At 38.9% G+C, this 16,663-nt stretch overlaps 1 protein-coding gene across 2 annotated transcripts in view; it reads right to left on the minus strand.

Moving 5' to 3' along the window:
* Positions 1–8,785, minus strand: part of LOC139730850 (neuronal-specific septin-3-like) — a 94,012-nt gene extending 85,227 nt beyond the window's left edge. The window contains exons 1-2 of one of the 2 annotated variants that reach the window (XM_071641723.1): positions 8,590–8,785; positions 863–899 (exon numbers count right to left, since the gene is read on the minus strand). In XM_071641723.1, coding sequence (XP_071497824.1) covers positions 863–899; positions 8,590–8,604 — 52 coding nt within the window. In that variant the 5' untranslated portion in view covers positions 8,605–8,785. The remainder of the gene's footprint in view (positions 1–862; positions 900–8,589) is intronic. The other variant, XM_071641725.1, reaches the window with a different exon arrangement.
* Between the last annotated feature and the right edge of the window lie 7,878 nt (positions 8,786–16,663).

Genomic DNA, 16,663 nt, shown 5'->3' on the forward strand with positions numbered 1-16,663 from the left:
TGCCTCCCCCTAACACCCCTCACCGCCTCCCCCTAACACCCCTCACCGCCTCCCCCTACCACCCCTCACCGCCTCCCCATACCACTCCCCAGACACTCCGTACTCTGCCTACCAGCAGCACCACGCCCACTGAGTGTACATTGTAACTTTCTCTACCTACTGCTCTGGTACCTTGATTGGACTTGCAGTGGTTGCACTGTCAGTCAATGCAAACCTACAGTACACGTTGCATCTACAGTCGAACCTGTGTTAGTGACCACCTGTCTAAAGCGACCACCTGCCTTTATTTTACGTCCACTAAAAACAATTCCCTCAGAGAGAGAAAGCATGTTAAAAAGCCTGTCTATAGTGGCCACCTGTCTATAATAGTCAATTTTTCATCTCCCTTGGGTGGCCACTATAGACAGCTTTGACTGTACCACTTGTATTTCAATCACAGTTTTTTTTTCCTTGGACTGTGACAAAATTTGAATATCATGCCTCCCCTGCATGATGCACTCTACCTGTGAAACGATGGTGATAAGTTTCTGAAGTGTATGAGCAGATTGTCAGTCAGTTTATCAATCCTATACATGGTACAACATAATCATGGCAATGATGGAATTATCCATAAAATAAGACTTCTATGAATCTTCTTTAGATCACCTTTATACATCATTAGGACTCTAAACTGTGTGTTATAATGTTAGCATGATACTTCAACATCAAAGTGGCAATGCAACAGTATTTTGTTAGGAAACAAATTTTACTGCACAGAACAGGTTTCTGCACAGCATTCAAGCATCTAGACTACTCGCATGCAACTTTACGAGAGCTAAGGACACTAAGATCTGGCCAGATTTTTGGTCACTGTGGGACTTACTTGCAAACTGCGCCTCTGACAGTACAATTCCTTGGCTCTGAAATACAAAAAGCAGCAATAAAGAGAGTGTGAATTGACAGCTGATCCCATAGAAACACCAATTAAAATCATGAGACAAGAAATGTGACACTCAGGAGCAATCGTGCTGTCGCAATAAAGTGGCACACTGTTCAAAGGACAAAGAAAAAAATTGGAATTGATCTGCCAAGATAAAAGAAAAACACAACAATGAAAAATGGCATCCCACAAGCATTGAATTGCTACAGTCAGACAAAATTCTTGCATGACATGCATTGAAAATGAGCAACTGGGGGATGATCCTGGCTTTCAAATTGATACAGACCAATGCCTGTCCCTTTTTAATAATGGGGGGGGGGGGGGGGAGGGACAAGAATAGCTTATGAAAATGAAATAGTATTCAGCTAGCACTCCACTTCCACTGTCCCATGCACTACAAGATCAGAAAACAGCTATTGTACATGGTAAAACAAACAAGGTCAGAAAAAAAAAGCACCTTTAAGCAAATGAAAAAGGACTTTAGTAAGTGTAGAATTACAAAGTGACCATGGCAGTAGATAGAAGCTATCGTTTTCAATTAGAAATTAAGTCTTTCTGAGTTCAAATTGATGCCCAGGTCAACATGGCAGGCTCAAATTAATCACCAAACCCAAATGGAATGCAAAGCATCATTCACTTCACAAGACTGGATATTAATTGATCATGCGAATGAGTTATGCATTTTTTTTTTAGATATATCTGAAGCATTAACTAATCTCTCAGCACTCAATGACTATCTACAGAATCTGATAAAAACAGAAACTAACATCACTTGAATTTAGCTGCATGCCACCACAATGCACCGACTATTAACCCGTTGAAGACGAGTCCCAGTATACTTAGGGCAGGTGTCTATGGGAAATGCATATGATATAAACAGAAAAATTAGCCTGTCCTCCATGGGTTAAAGTGAATATTATCACTCATAATAAGCGTTTGTCATTGCTTACAGTAATTAACTGATGACCACAGGGCAGTATCTTCCCACTTGCCAGTATTAGCATTTGGGCAAGTGTCAAAAGCTGCCTTAATAAGATTTTGAGTACCAATTGAAACATGGTTTTGAAACATGGTTTGACAGAGGAGCGTTTATAACAGCTTATTCCATTTCCAAACATGCTTCTGGCTCGCCCGGACGGTGCCATTGTGCATCTCATTATGCACAGCTTATCCCCCAGCAATTAGATAATTGGTCAAACAGGGGGTGCACAACTATGATGTCATACAAACTGTGCTTCAAATCACAGGTTTGCATTTAAAATAAGACTTTTAAAACCTTGTTTCTGGTGAAAACACAACTTTGAATCATTTGTCCACTGCATTTCAACACCATGTTTTCAAAACCCTGTTTATACTCAATCACTGCTACCATTTATTGCAAAATTTAAACCAAAAGGCATGGTTCAAAAACTTTTTTCTAAATATGTTTCTACCCAGAAAAGTTTGTGTATTAAGATATGCATCCAAATACATCTAACAGGCAATATGTACCCACTTTATTTTACTTGCCCAACATATGAATAAAGCTGTCCTGAGCAAGTAGGTTAAAAGGTTTGTAGCACCCTGGACCGCAGAAAAGTAGAGATGTTTATTCACAGAAAGGGCATAGAATGATCTGTATCCATGGCAGCTGATCACTCTTTCACGCCACTATTGCATTCAGATGTAACAGATCCTGATGATAGCATCTCTAGTATGTTTTCACTGGCAATAGATTTGGTAATGGGTTGCATTTTCTTGATCCTTTCATTTGCAGAAGTGGGCTATATTCTTTTTCCTCAGGTTTTTGCAAATCTTTCTGTTTTTCATATGATGGGTCAATGCTCCACACAATAGTGAACCAGTAAGCCGCCAAGACTCTTTAGATGCAATTAACAGTGTCTGTATCAAAGGAGGCACTCAGACAAAAATAGCCCGAATTGGGTCGGTCATGGAGAAATGAAAAACAGTGAAGAGGCATGGAATGGCAAGTGGTAACCATAGCTCTTTCTGGAAGCATTACAAGTTGCTCAGGTAAATACTGGAGCAGGACGATTTTCGATGAGTGTGTTCACCTTTCAAAGTGGTGTGCAAACAAAGACGGCTTTCAATGGGTGTAACAGTAGACAGCATCCTAAGACATTTACATACCAGTACAAGGAGGGCCTGTGCAAACTCTTGTATAATCCAGCTAATTATGTTGACCATTCACGTGTGAACTGACTGAAAGTACAAGAGGGTTTACACCATGTCTGCTACTCAAAGTCAACACAAACTACAATACAAGAAGGGAAAGTGGTGGTGGTGGGGGGGGGGGGGTGTACATGAGAAGAGTGGGTTATGTTGGGATGGGGGAGGGGCATTCGGCAAAAATTACTTTAAAGACATAATACAAAATAAAAGGATTCCTGCAACAGAAATACACACTACCAAAGTTAGATGGTCTCCTTTAGAATTCCATTTGTAGTGTAATACAGAGAACCTACACAAAATCACCAGTCTTTTCACGCTAAATCAAGATACTCAAATCTGTTATAAATACCTAACTTCTCATCCTCAGCCAAAATCTTCTTCAGCAAATGACTCTGTACAACTAAAAGTGGACCTTATTAAAACAGAATGTCAAAGCAACTGGGACGTGCAAAACTACCTCATTTAAGGGCTTTTTACACTTGTGTTTCTTAACCCCGGACTTTCTCTGACCCAGGACTATCGTTAGTCCCGTACCAATTTTTTCAGCTTTTTACACTCGCCAATTAGTCCCGTACTATCTCTTGTCCGGGGCTAAGGAGAAAACTGACCTTTTTACACTCGTATTTCTTAGCCCCGGACTTTCCAAACCACATGAATATTCATAATTACGCTGTGTACTGTACACGTACACGCACGCACCGGCAGCACTTGATTACCTCGTTTCTGATTGGTCAGTGAGGGTCGGACTTCGTCTCCGTCGCTTAGCCCAGGATTATTTTTTCGTTCTGTTTACACTCACTTGCTTGGCACCGCAGCACCGCAATTGCGGTGCTAACCCCTGCTATTTTGCAGGGCCAGATAGTACCGTACTATCGGTGGGGCTAGCCCACTTTGGCAAAAACGAGTGTAAACAGAAAGTGGGCTAAGGATAGTCCCGTACCAACGGTGGGGCTAAGGCCCCCCCCCCCCCCCCCCCTTAGCCCCACCGTTGGTCCGGGGCTAAGCAAAATTTTACAAGTGTAAAAAGCCCTTATGTCAGGTACCTCACTATATCCGACCTTGTTCAGCAAAAGAGCACTGATACAGCTGTATGAACGTACTGCATGACATTTGCCAAGGGTGTTAATGATAGTCAAGGGCAAGCAAACTCAAATATACACACTCGTTTCTGTCAATCTTGATAAGTTTCAGCACAGCCACAGGGCTATATGCACCTTTTATATACAGACTCCATACATGTTACAAGCTAACGTACTGCGAATCCAGGACACATTTGTACAGGCCCGAGCTTTTCAACAATAGCTATGCACTGGATTACAGTAAAATGGTTTCTGTCACACATTTCACACGCTTTGCTACACAGAATCTTTTTATCTTTTTTCTCTTTTTTTTTTTTTTTTGTCCCTGAAGCATACGTGTATATGCTAGCTTCATTGTTATTCAGCATTTATCTGCTGTTCTAGTGTTAAATCTACAGTTCTATTGATAAATACAGACCTTCAGCCTGTTTCCTATAATATAAACCATACCACTCAGAAACATGTCATTCAAATGATAGTTTAAGATCCAAACCATGCAAAAAAAAAAAAAATTATCAATAGCCCTATATTTTAATAGCATCATTGTACTGTGCTGTGGCTGTCATTATTAAACTTAAAAGTAGACAAAAGAAAAATGGCTGCTTTCGTGTAGAATTTTAGTGAATAGAGCATGCTTGAAAGTGATTCTTGATTGAGCAGTCTCTAGCAATTTTTTCTCAAAGACAATGCTTATGAAACCTTGATGGCAAAAAAGCCCCATAAAACAAAAATGAATAGAAATTAAGAGTGCTGGCCAGTATTTTACAAAGACAGGATACCCTCTTCTCCCCCCCCCCCCCCCTTTTTTTTTCACCTCTATCAAGGAGGATATGTTTTTGCTAGTGTTAGTTTGTTTGTTTCTCTGTCTGTTTGTTTGCAAAATAGTTCAAAAAGTTGAGAATGGATTTGAATGAAATTTTAAGGAAAAGTTGATAATGACACAAAGGAAGAGATGACTAAATTTTGGTAGTGATCCAGATCACTGTCTAGATCCAGGAATATCAGATTTTTTTTTTTGGGGGGGGGGATTTTTAGAAGGATTCTTTATCATTGGGAAATAAGGCCATTTCTTAATAGCTAATAAACTAACAACTATTTGAAATCAATGTGATTTTACATGCTATTATAAGGATTACTTTTGATTGTCATGGAAGTTAAATTATTGCAGATGATATTCTACATTATCTACAGTGTGTACATAGGGTGGAAATCACTTTATGGGTAGAATTGAGCTGCTTGGTGTTGGCCTGCGTTCTCGAGTGCTTTTCAAATTTATTAATGGATGATGACATACACTAGTACAAGAGAACATTCTGAAAGAAGTTTGTGAGGTGAGGTTCCCTTTGAACCTCAGAAGTTCTTGGATGTGCGTGTGTGTGTTCCCTACCTTAGAAACAACAGTTGCCCAACTGATGACATTAATGTGAGTGGCTGCCTTTAGTCATACAGAAGACCAGTTGTGCCTGCCACAAGGTCATGTGATATTCGCCACACCACCTCACAGACGTCTTGTGCCTTACATGCAGGCATATATCCATTCAGAAAACTTTGATTGCCCTCGGCTCTAGCACTGTCCTTCTAGGAGTGGTTCTACAGTAGAGGAAAGTGATTTACCCGGACATTTATGGCAGGTCATATTGATAGACTGTAGGGTAGAGTGGAAGCATGGAGCTACTCTCTGTTAGTAGCTCCATGGTGGAAGTCACACTGGAATTACTACAAGGCAATGGATTGTTTTAGGGTGACCAGTGAAAAATGGAATGATCATCATCATCTTCTTCTTCTTCTTCTTTTTCTTCCTCTTTTTCTTTTTCTGACTTCTTTCAGTAGTGCATGCCACCATGGGGTGTATTAGTGTACTCATCAGTGGTAGTTTGTAAATAATCAGTAATGTGTGTGAAATGGAGACAGAATCACTGCAACTAGCGTGTTCTAATTAAATAATTGACGCATGTTCTAATTGAATAATTGGCATAAATATGAGATAGAACTTTACTGATCATGTAAATATCCTTGGGCAAAATCAAGTATAATATTACAGTGTGACAACTTGTGACAAGTCTTCTCTTCATGAAACAGGCAGCTATTCAAGCACAAGATTGAGATCACATAGCTAGGCTGGGGCTTGTCGACGCAGCTATCATAACCGTGATATTGAGAGTCAACGCGTGATGGAAGATGACTCGCGACATGTCATCAAGCCCCCCTAGCCACATCGCCGTGACAACCCTCCTCCCCTCAGGAGTCTAAAGCTCACTGATCAGACACTTCCTGTAAACCATCCACAAGAGACTCTGAGTTTGTGACGTCACCGTCGCAGGTCTTGTCTGGAGGACGGGAGGACTTTCCCAGTGTAGGCCTACTCCTCACGCTTTTCACCAAAGTATGGATCAGTTCCATCTCCTTACAGGTCAGGCTATTAGGACACTTGATAATCACCTCAATAATCATTGATTACAGGCGATATACCTTCCCCCCCCCCCCTTTTCCATGATATGCCATGGTTTTAATTTGCATGGTTACAACACCCTCTTCTATTACCTATATGACAAAGTTAAGTTCTAAATGCAAGAAGAAGTTCACTATGTTCACATTGGTTCAAATCCATTACACATTTATTGTATGTTTACATTTCTTATAAAACAACATTTTTCAATGCAAACAATTTCACAGATTTTAATCATTATAAAGCAATGCTAATACTTTCAGCACAGAAAACTGCTCTGTAAATTGCTCAATGAGGTTGCCTTATATACAGTCAGTTTTCTTAGTAAAAGATGAAAATTCTTTATCGTACAAAATGAGATCATTAGAACTACCCCTCAATTTACCAGCCTACCAGCTACATCTGATAAACGCCTCTTTGTAAACTTACAATGAATAAACGGTCAGTGAGAAGATAAAGAAGCCACAAGGTGAATAGGTTGTCCATTTGATACCTGAAGCCATTTTCAATAACTGAAAGTGTGATCCCATGCCACGACTAGCCGTATAAAATGAAATGAGACTGCAAGCAATGAGTCAGCAGTCACAGACTTAAAACCGTCTATTTTAAATTGCATGGATCAACAACTGAGGTTTGTGAGTAAACTGTACCATGGAGCCACCTGTTCCTAATCTGGATTTCAACTTCAAATAATGCGGTGGTAGCTGGGAATACCCTTTGAATGAAATCAACACCGGTCATTAATTGAAGTGCAGCATGTAACTGTCTACCTTGATGTTTGAGCTGCCAGGCATGCAGTTTAGGGAGACAATGAGATTAAAAGGAGGGGAAGTTCACGGTTTTTGCTCTATTACCAATGCTATTGTGTTCCAAGATAAAGATGGGACTCGACTGCTACACCGAGTGATTGAATTGTGCATGATACTGTGTGCTATACAAAGGCAGATCGTACATGTATATTGCTAAGTATTACTATCAAACACTGATGTAAATAACAATGACACGATATTTCCTCCTGCGACAATTGCTACAGTCTCATTTTCTCTGAAGACTTGGGGTTAGGGTTGTGATCATACAGCCCAGGTTTCAGGTTTACTTTGATGCAATTAAGGATGAGGGTTAAGGTTGTATGTTTGAGGGGAGAATCTATGTTTGGTTTTAAATAACGTGCAGATATTTCATGTGAGCAATTGTCACAGGAGCAGAAATATGCCTTGGAACCGGACCTGTAGGCCCTATAGGTCTATAAAACTAGTTACACACAATAAAACTATTAAAAGCACACTAGCCATGGTACCAATGATAAGATTCACATCATGCTGAGCAATACTGAAGCACAATCTCTTGCTACCATCAACACTCAAGCTCTAGGTATTCTCAACAAGGAACCAAGATAACAATGGAAGTTTTATCTTTTGGCTTATGGAACACATCATGAGTTTCCACTTTGTAAAGCCAACCTTTTGATACCTATCAATGATTAGGTCATCATAGTTTCCAACCTTTGTGCCAACTCCTTTTGATGGTATACTTCACTCATCAACTATCATCACTGTATCGGCCAGTACTGAGTTAGTTAGATTAGCCATACTATTATCAGTTATCACTGACATCTAAAGCTGCGTTATAAAGCCACTGAAGCAAAATGAACACACAAACCTCGTGTACTAAAATGACAAATGTGTGTAATTTGCGTGCCAAGTCAGCCGTAAAAAGATATAAAGAGGAAAGATCCGAGAATGAAACAAGGGTGCGTTTATAGTCCAGTCTAAAGTTCCACGCCTCTCACGCAGGGTTGATGTGGCACGCTCAGCCTTATTATCACCTTCCCGCTAGCTTGTCGCCCCGCCTGCTCTGTAGGGGATCTGCGGGGAACCGGGTAAACCCCTCAATTAGCGAAACTCACTTGAGCGAAAGCATGTGAACTATCTCGCGCTTTGTTTTCGTCTGAGAAACAACATGATCGAACTTACTTCAAGTACATCCATTCTGTCGTCTGGTTGAGTATAGGAGGTGACACGTTCTTCGCTCCCGATACTTCCTTCCGTCGCTGCCGTTTGGTATTCCTTCCTCACTTTCTATAATTTCGGCACTCTTTTCCCAGGAGAAGCGGTAACTCGAGCGATCCTTTGACTGTGATTACTCAACCACATCCACGGAAAGAGGTGGGGCCTGCCTTTACGCAGCTCTGCTTGCGGTGGCGACGGCTGATGGGGATAAGATTGGCGATACCGCAGCGGTTTCTAGCAGCCGCCGCGGCACAAAAGTGGACCAAAAGCTGGCGCTCTTCATTCATTTCCGAGTTGACAGATAAAGATTCAATCCGCATCGTAAATATCTTATCGTCCAGTCAGTTTCAACTTGTGAGCTTCAGATGATGAAATCCCCAACCTTTGTCAAATTCAACGGAGCTACAATTATAGTGCAGTGGCAGATCCAGAGGGGGCGCAACCGGCGCACGCCCCCTTTATTTTTCGTGAAAAACAAAAGAAATAAAAAGAAAAAAATGATATGAAACCCGGAAGTGGCACCAGAAATATTAGTTGCGCCCCCCCCCCCCCCCTTTACAGAATTCCTGGATCCCCGCCCCTGTGTAGTGTGACGTTTTCTAGAAAAGAGTGATGTTGAAATTATCTAGGTGTGAGAAAGCTGATAATGACTTAGTTATTCTTGTATCATGATTTATAGTGAGTATACAAGTATTCATCTCAACATTACTTTCAGGGTCTAACTCTATTTCGTTTGTTCGATTAAACCTATAGAATTCCCTGACAAAAACGACAAAGAGCTATGTAATCCCTTTAATATTCCCCGGGTCTTTCTTCTCTTTTTCTTCAGATTAAGATTATCCATACTATGTCCTTCGTGTGGCATTTTGATACGATCTTTTTAAGTCTTACCAATAAACCCCATAGATTGATTGATATTATATGAAGAGTTTGTTCGCAAAAACCGATAAGTCCATATTTGCCAAATGGAGATATTTGCGCCATTAGAGGTCAAGAAAAATAAAGAGAATAATAAGAAAATTTTTGATTCTTTTGACCATAACTTCAAAAATGTACCTTTATATGTAGTGACCAATATATCATTCAAAAGGTATCATTTTGTACTTTATGACAGAGACCGTAACTGAAAATCTTCAAAATGGACTTATCGGTTTTTGCGAACAAACTCTTCATATTTATGACATCTTAGAATATCGAATCAACCTTTTAGAACAGTTTTCATACGGCGAAACACGGTTGTGTACGTCAGAGATTAGTGACATCATGGAGCAAAATATTGTCACACATAAAACATATATAGCTACACACAGTTGCAGCTTCAAGCAGTCCGTTGATAACTATTGTGACGTGATACAATATAGAATATTATATAGGAATGGATACCGTGACTGAGCGACTTTTCTACCCTACACTGAAAATTAAAAATGTAATTTCCTCGAATTTTGCCAGAAAATCAAATATTTTGGCAAGAATACTGAACTCATAAGGGCCTATACATAGTATGCTGCAAATTTAAATATTATGGGGTTGCAGTGCTTTCCAAACAATGTAGTCGAAGTTTATATATTTTAACCATGACATGTAGGGTACCTATAACTTTTCACTACTGCAGTGAAGAGAAATTCAAATTTAATCGTGATATTAGAGAATGAAGGCAAAAAGAAATAGAGAAGGTGATGCATGTTTCTTGCGTAAGCCTATCTTTGTAATTATCCATCATATCTGGTTTAAACTTCCTTTCTTGAGCAGAGTTATGAAAAGTTTTTATTTGTTTGTTTGTTTGTTCAAGGTTTTGCCTCTTGAATTTAGAGACAGATATTAAAGAACATTAATACTATGAGGACATTAATGTTTCCCATATCGTTGGCCTCTAGTGTATTTAGAATATTATTGGCAGGATTATCATTATACAACGCTCACTATTATTGTTGATGAAAGTTATTATTCACTCACTATCATTGTCTTTGCCTTCCCACTTACATGACAATATGTATAATATTATGGGTTTTCATTGAAGGAAAGTCCCACGTATAGGTCTGAATACTGCATGAACAATAAGTATCATGGTGGCCTTTTGGAGCGTATGCACTGAAAAAAAAAAAAACCCAACAACTACAGGAACTGATTTTGTCATTTCAGGGCCGGCGCAGCCGTAGGGGCCGTGGGGGCTCGGGCCCCCACACTTTTTGTGCACCATACAAAGGAATACATAAGGTGTCATCACTTTGTTAGCTATACCCGGAAGTGGGCCCCCACACCTTTGAAAACACTGCCCCGTTCCTGCATTTTGTTAGTGCAAGTTTGCAGGGCTTAATTGCAACAACGTCAGTCTTTGCCGCCCATATTGAAAGTATTATTCCTAATTGGGAGCGGTGATTTCAAAATGTTCTAGTTATCACATTCTGTTTGATGTATAAGTGTAGGTCAGTTGTATCACAAAACATCCTACCATATAAAAATTTCGCACAATGCTTGAATCTCGGCTTATCTCTTTCTCGATAGTGTAGACGGTTTAGTCTAGGAAACATTTTATTATAGCCATGGTTCACCTCAGTTTTATATGTAACAATACTGGATATCATTCTTAAATTGATGGGGTCGGTGCAATAGTGCTAACCCACACAATGATCATTTTGAGATAATCGCTGTTGAATGTTTGGAAAGTCCATACATTGTGCATTAATAAAACATGAATGCATGCATTTTTTTACCATGTTCTAGGTTGAATTCAAATATGATATTTTCACGGAGGTTAGAGTGAAGGATAAGGATTATGAAAATGCATGTAACTCAATTTTGACAAAAGTGTGGGTTAGCACTATATGGCACCGACCCCTTCAATTGGTGGTTTCTGTCCCTAACTCACATTCATTTGACTACATGTATTTGGAAGCGCTGAAGTTGAGTTTTTGTTTTCTCTGCAATTGGTAAATATAATTATCATGCCTTTAACGCCTGGAATGCACTCCTATGTCAGGCCACTCCCAAGCTGCTGGCCTTGTAGCACTGACACATGATCATTCATACTTATCATAGGACGGAGGAATGAAATTTGTGTGCCCTAAAAGTTTGAAGTATGAATGTACAAAGAAAAGCGGATACAGCGCAGATGCAAGACAGTCATTAGCAAACTGAATTTGGCACCCAACTCTAGAATAGAACAGTGGAAGCATCGATTATCCCTACTTCACCTATGAATTTATGTAACTGCTCTGCATTATATATCTTTGTTTCTGTTTGTTTGATTTGGTTTGGTTTGTATACTGACAGGAAAAGGAAAAGGAATAAGATAAGAATTAAAGGACAAGTTCACCTTCATAAACATAAGGATTGAGAGAATGCAACAATAAAAGTAGAACACATCAGTGAAAGTTTGACGAAAATTGGACAATCGATGCAAAAGTTATGAATTTTTTAAATTTTTATGTTGGAACCGCTGAATGAGGAGACTACTACAGCTTGTGAGTCATATGCGTACAACAGTATAAAGAAAATGTAAAAGAAAATTCAACATATTTTAACTTTTCTCGCATAATAAAGGAGCTCTTGACTTGCCTCTTTCTAAAGGCAGGGGAAATAATATCACCCATAACATTTGTCGGTAACGAGTCAGGGGAATGTGTATTTTTTTCAAAAGATGGAATTTTGTGAAATTCTCTTTATATTTTCCTTATATTGTTGTACGCATGTGACATCTAAGTTATTCATACACTGCAGTAGTCTTCTCATCCAGCGGTTACTGCACAAAAACTTCAAAAATTCATAACTTTTGAACGGATTGTCTGATTTTCCTCAAACTTTCACTGATGTGTTCTACTAATATTGCTACATTCTCTCAATCCTTATGTTTATGAAGGTGAACTTGTCCTTTAAGGAGAGACATAAAGAAAAAAAGTCAGGCAGACAGAACAAATTTGCAAAGGATTATGATATGATATTTAATCAATAATGATGTCGATTCAATCAGTGTAAAAAAAAACCCACAGCAACAACAGCAGCAATCAGCAGCACATTGCAACAAACAGACGAAACAGAGCAAATAGGCCTAATTTAACTTTTTAAGATCGGTGTTGAATATTGTTAATGGTACGTTCCCACTGCCGATCAGATCAACTCGATCAATCCCGATCAAGCTTTTTTGGCCTGGTCGGGCTCGCTCGGCATTGGTATTCGGGGCCGATCTACCTTGATCGGCATCGTTCCTGCTTCCTTCCCGATAATTTTGGACATGTCCAAAATATTCGAGTAGGAAGCCCGAACATCAACAGCTCGGGTAGTGATCGTGAAGAGATCGAGCTGATCGGGAATCGATCGTATAGAAATCTAGTGTGGTGGGACGGATTTTCCCCCGAGCTCAGTTCCCGATCATCTCGAGTTATACTCGAATGCTACACGATTGATTTCAGATCATCTCGATCCAGGATTCATCAGTTTCACGAATAACTCGACAGCTATACGACCGATACAGGACTGCTATTAATTGATACTCGACTAAACTCGATTACGCTTCGACCGGCACTCGATCAAATACGGAACACTTTTTGACAGTGGTTGCAGCATGTGCAGACGTACTTTCTTAGCACTCATTTATTGTTCAGGTATTAAGAGAAGTTACATGCAGTCCTTGGCCACGTTAGAAAGTTAAATATCGTCAGTATTTTCAGCCACTCCTGGCCCACTGAAGAAAAGAATAGAGAGAAAAGACAACAAAGAGTAGACATGGCAGAATTAGACTCTCCAGACAAAAATACCAGAAGAAAGAAAGGAAACACGACTGAAACTTAAAATAAATAAATAAATAAATAAAAAAATCGGCATACTGGCAATATGACTGTAACGTGAAAGGATATTATTGTCTACATTAGTTACTTTACTTACAAACTAAAAAATGTTTATTGAATTCCTTTGCTTGCTTGTGTGTTTCGAGTTGAAGTTGGATACGTTGATATAAAATCTATTTCTTACGCTGACCTGTTAAAACAGGAGTTGTAACGTAGATTCATAAATGCTCAGTGGCTTTTACTTTACTTCTATTTACATAGATGTTACACTTTTGCTTCGCTTGATAAGGTTTTGCTTATTGAGAGTTGTATGTACATTGCTTGAAGGCCACATTGATATCGATTGGCTTGAGATGGGATGAGTTGACAAAAAATGAACAACCAAGATTTTCATCATTTTTTTGCTAACTGTATGATATGTTATATATGGTTTATCTTAATAATAATATACCCTCTTTCACATATCAGCACACTTAATGAATTTAGAAATTAATATGATACATGTATTTTCCTTTACACACTCTTGGGCCTATACCTTATCAATGAATACATACATATTTTTTCATTCACTTTTTCATTCTTTAACAATGAGAACAATAATGTCAAAGAAAACGACTCATTAGGGTTGTAGAACAGTCAATTTCTTTCAACTCTATAATGATGCATTTATGGGCATATACAGATATAGGCCTATGTTACATTTTAGACCAATTTAATTTCAGTCCACCTATCTAATACACTTACGAAGCGTGGAGGTGTAACATATTTTTTTTTTCAATGAGACATCAAACTTACATGTAGATTTGCTATTGTTCTTATATATCATACTTTTTTTAGTGGAAAATGGGCAAGGAGAATGGGATTCCATCGGGATTCGAACCCGAGAACTCCGGATTGCTAGCCTGGCCTCTATCGACTGAGCTATAGAGAGACCTATAGTACAGTGTTCTTCCCAGAAACCCTTAAAGGTCTTGTTTACCTTTGGGAGCAGTGATTTAAAAAGATTTCAAGATATCACATAAATATGTGTAGGTTAGTTGTATCGCAAAACATCCTACAATATAAAAATTTCGCAACAAAGCCTAAAATATAAGGAGATATCACTATTTTTCTCAATAAACCATAACTGTAGACAGTTTAGTCTGGAAACATTTGTATTACAACTATTGTTCACATTTTGACAATACTTAACATCGACTATACTCATTCAAATTTTTACATTGGTTGTTTTTAATCCCTAACTCACACTTTAGAACTATTTGGAAGCACTAATGCTGGGTTTTTGTTTCGTCTGCAAATGGTAAATTTTGCCTTTAATTCTTAATGCTCGAATGGTCAGAAGCTAAGCAGTGTGTTAGTGTGGCAGTGTGTTAGTGTGTGACACACACGCGCACACTTAAACCTGGCATAATCCCGAAAGATAATTCCACATGGGGATAAATGCGAGGGATCACCGAAGCGATGCAGCTTTTTGAGTATGTAACAAATAAAGACAGAATAAACTGACCAGAAAGAATACTGTATATATATTTTTAATGGAAAAATGAGCAAAGAAAAGTGGGATTCCATCGGGATTCGAACCCGAGAACTCCGGATTGCAAGCCCGGTGCTCAACCGACTGAGCTATAGAAAGCCCTAGTTTAGGGCTCGTCCCAGAAACCCTTAATTCCCAATGCTCGGATGGTCAGAAGCTATCAGTGTGTTTGTGTGTGCATATGACACACACGCGCACATTCAAACCTGGCATAAACCCGAAGGATAATTTAACTTTGGGATAAATGCGAGGGATCACCGAAGCGATGCAGCTTTTTGAGTATGTAACAAATAAAGTCAGAATAAACTGACCAGAAAGAATATAAATCATAAGTGGAAAAATTAGCAAAGACAAATAAATTCCATCGGGATTGCTAGCCCGGTGCTCTACCGACTGAGCTATAGAAAGCCCTAGTTCAGTGTTCAAAAAAAGAGAGAGAAAAAAAAAAACTTAATTCCCAATGCTCGGATGGTCAGAAGGTATAGCAGTGTGTTTGTGTGTGACACACACGCTTAAAGGGATCACACAGTTTGGTTGAGACCTAATTTCAGATTTCTAACATTTTTTGGTGAGATAATGAGAAACCTCTTATGAAATATGAAAGAGCATGTAATTCTATGAGGAATTCAATATTTATTTGATGAAAATTGGTTTTGAAATGGCTGAGATATCAAAAAAGAGCGATTCTAATAAAGTGTGGGACCCACACTTTATTACGATCGCTTTGTTTTACTTTGTTTTTGGATGTTTCAGTCATTCCAAACCCGATTTTCATCAAATAAACTTTGAATTCCTCTTAAAATGGTATGCTCTGTACGACATCATAAGTGTTTTCTTGGTATCTCGCAAAAAGTTCAAAGCCCAATTCTCATCTCTACCAATACTGTACTATCCCTTTAAACCTGGCATAAACGGGAAGGATAATTCAACTTTGGGATAAGTGCGAGGGATCACCGAAGCGATGCAGCTTTTTGAGTATGTAACGAATAAAGACAGAATAAACTGACCAGAAAGAATATAAATCATCAGTGGAAAAATTAGCAAAGACAATGGAATTCCATCGGGATTCGAACCCGAGACCTCGGGATTGCTAGCCCGGTGCTCTAACGACTGATCTATAGAATGCCCTAGTTCAGTGTTCGTCAAAAAACAAACAAAAAAACCCCCTTAATTCCCAATGCTCGGATGGTCAGAAGGTATAGCAGTATACATCTATTATATAAGCGTATAGGTATACGCTTAAACCTGGCATAAACTCGAAGGATAATTCAACTTTGGGATAAATGCGAGGGATCACCGAAGTGATGCAGCTTTTTGAGTATGTAACAAATAAAGACAGAATAAACTGACCAGAAGGAAAACTGTATACATTTTAGTGGAAAAATGAGCAAAGAAAATGGGATTCCATCGGGATTCGAACCTGAGACCCGAGAGGTGTTATTATATATACTGCAAATATTGAATGCATGTGAACGAACCTATTATATCATACATGGTGTCCCGGCAGACAGAGTGCTACAAAACTGTCTCTTATTATAAAAAGATATGAGCGACTGAATGAAATCGTTGCATTATCTATATACTTAGTAATCGAAAGAACACTTCAAAATTTATTTGACCCAATGATAATCAATCTTCGCCTTGATCTCCCAAAAAATTTGTGATTTACAAAATCTGTAACTTTGGGCACTGATATCCTACTTGACCGAGCAATAGTGAAGCC

This window comes from Diadema antillarum, unplaced genomic scaffold (genome assembly GCF_040938485.1).
Source record: "Diadema antillarum isolate AM-2024a unplaced genomic scaffold, OU_Dant_1.0 seq00000339_RagTag, whole genome shotgun sequence".
NCBI classification, from domain to species: Eukaryota; Metazoa; Echinodermata; class Echinoidea; order Diadematoida; family Diadematidae; genus Diadema; species Diadema antillarum.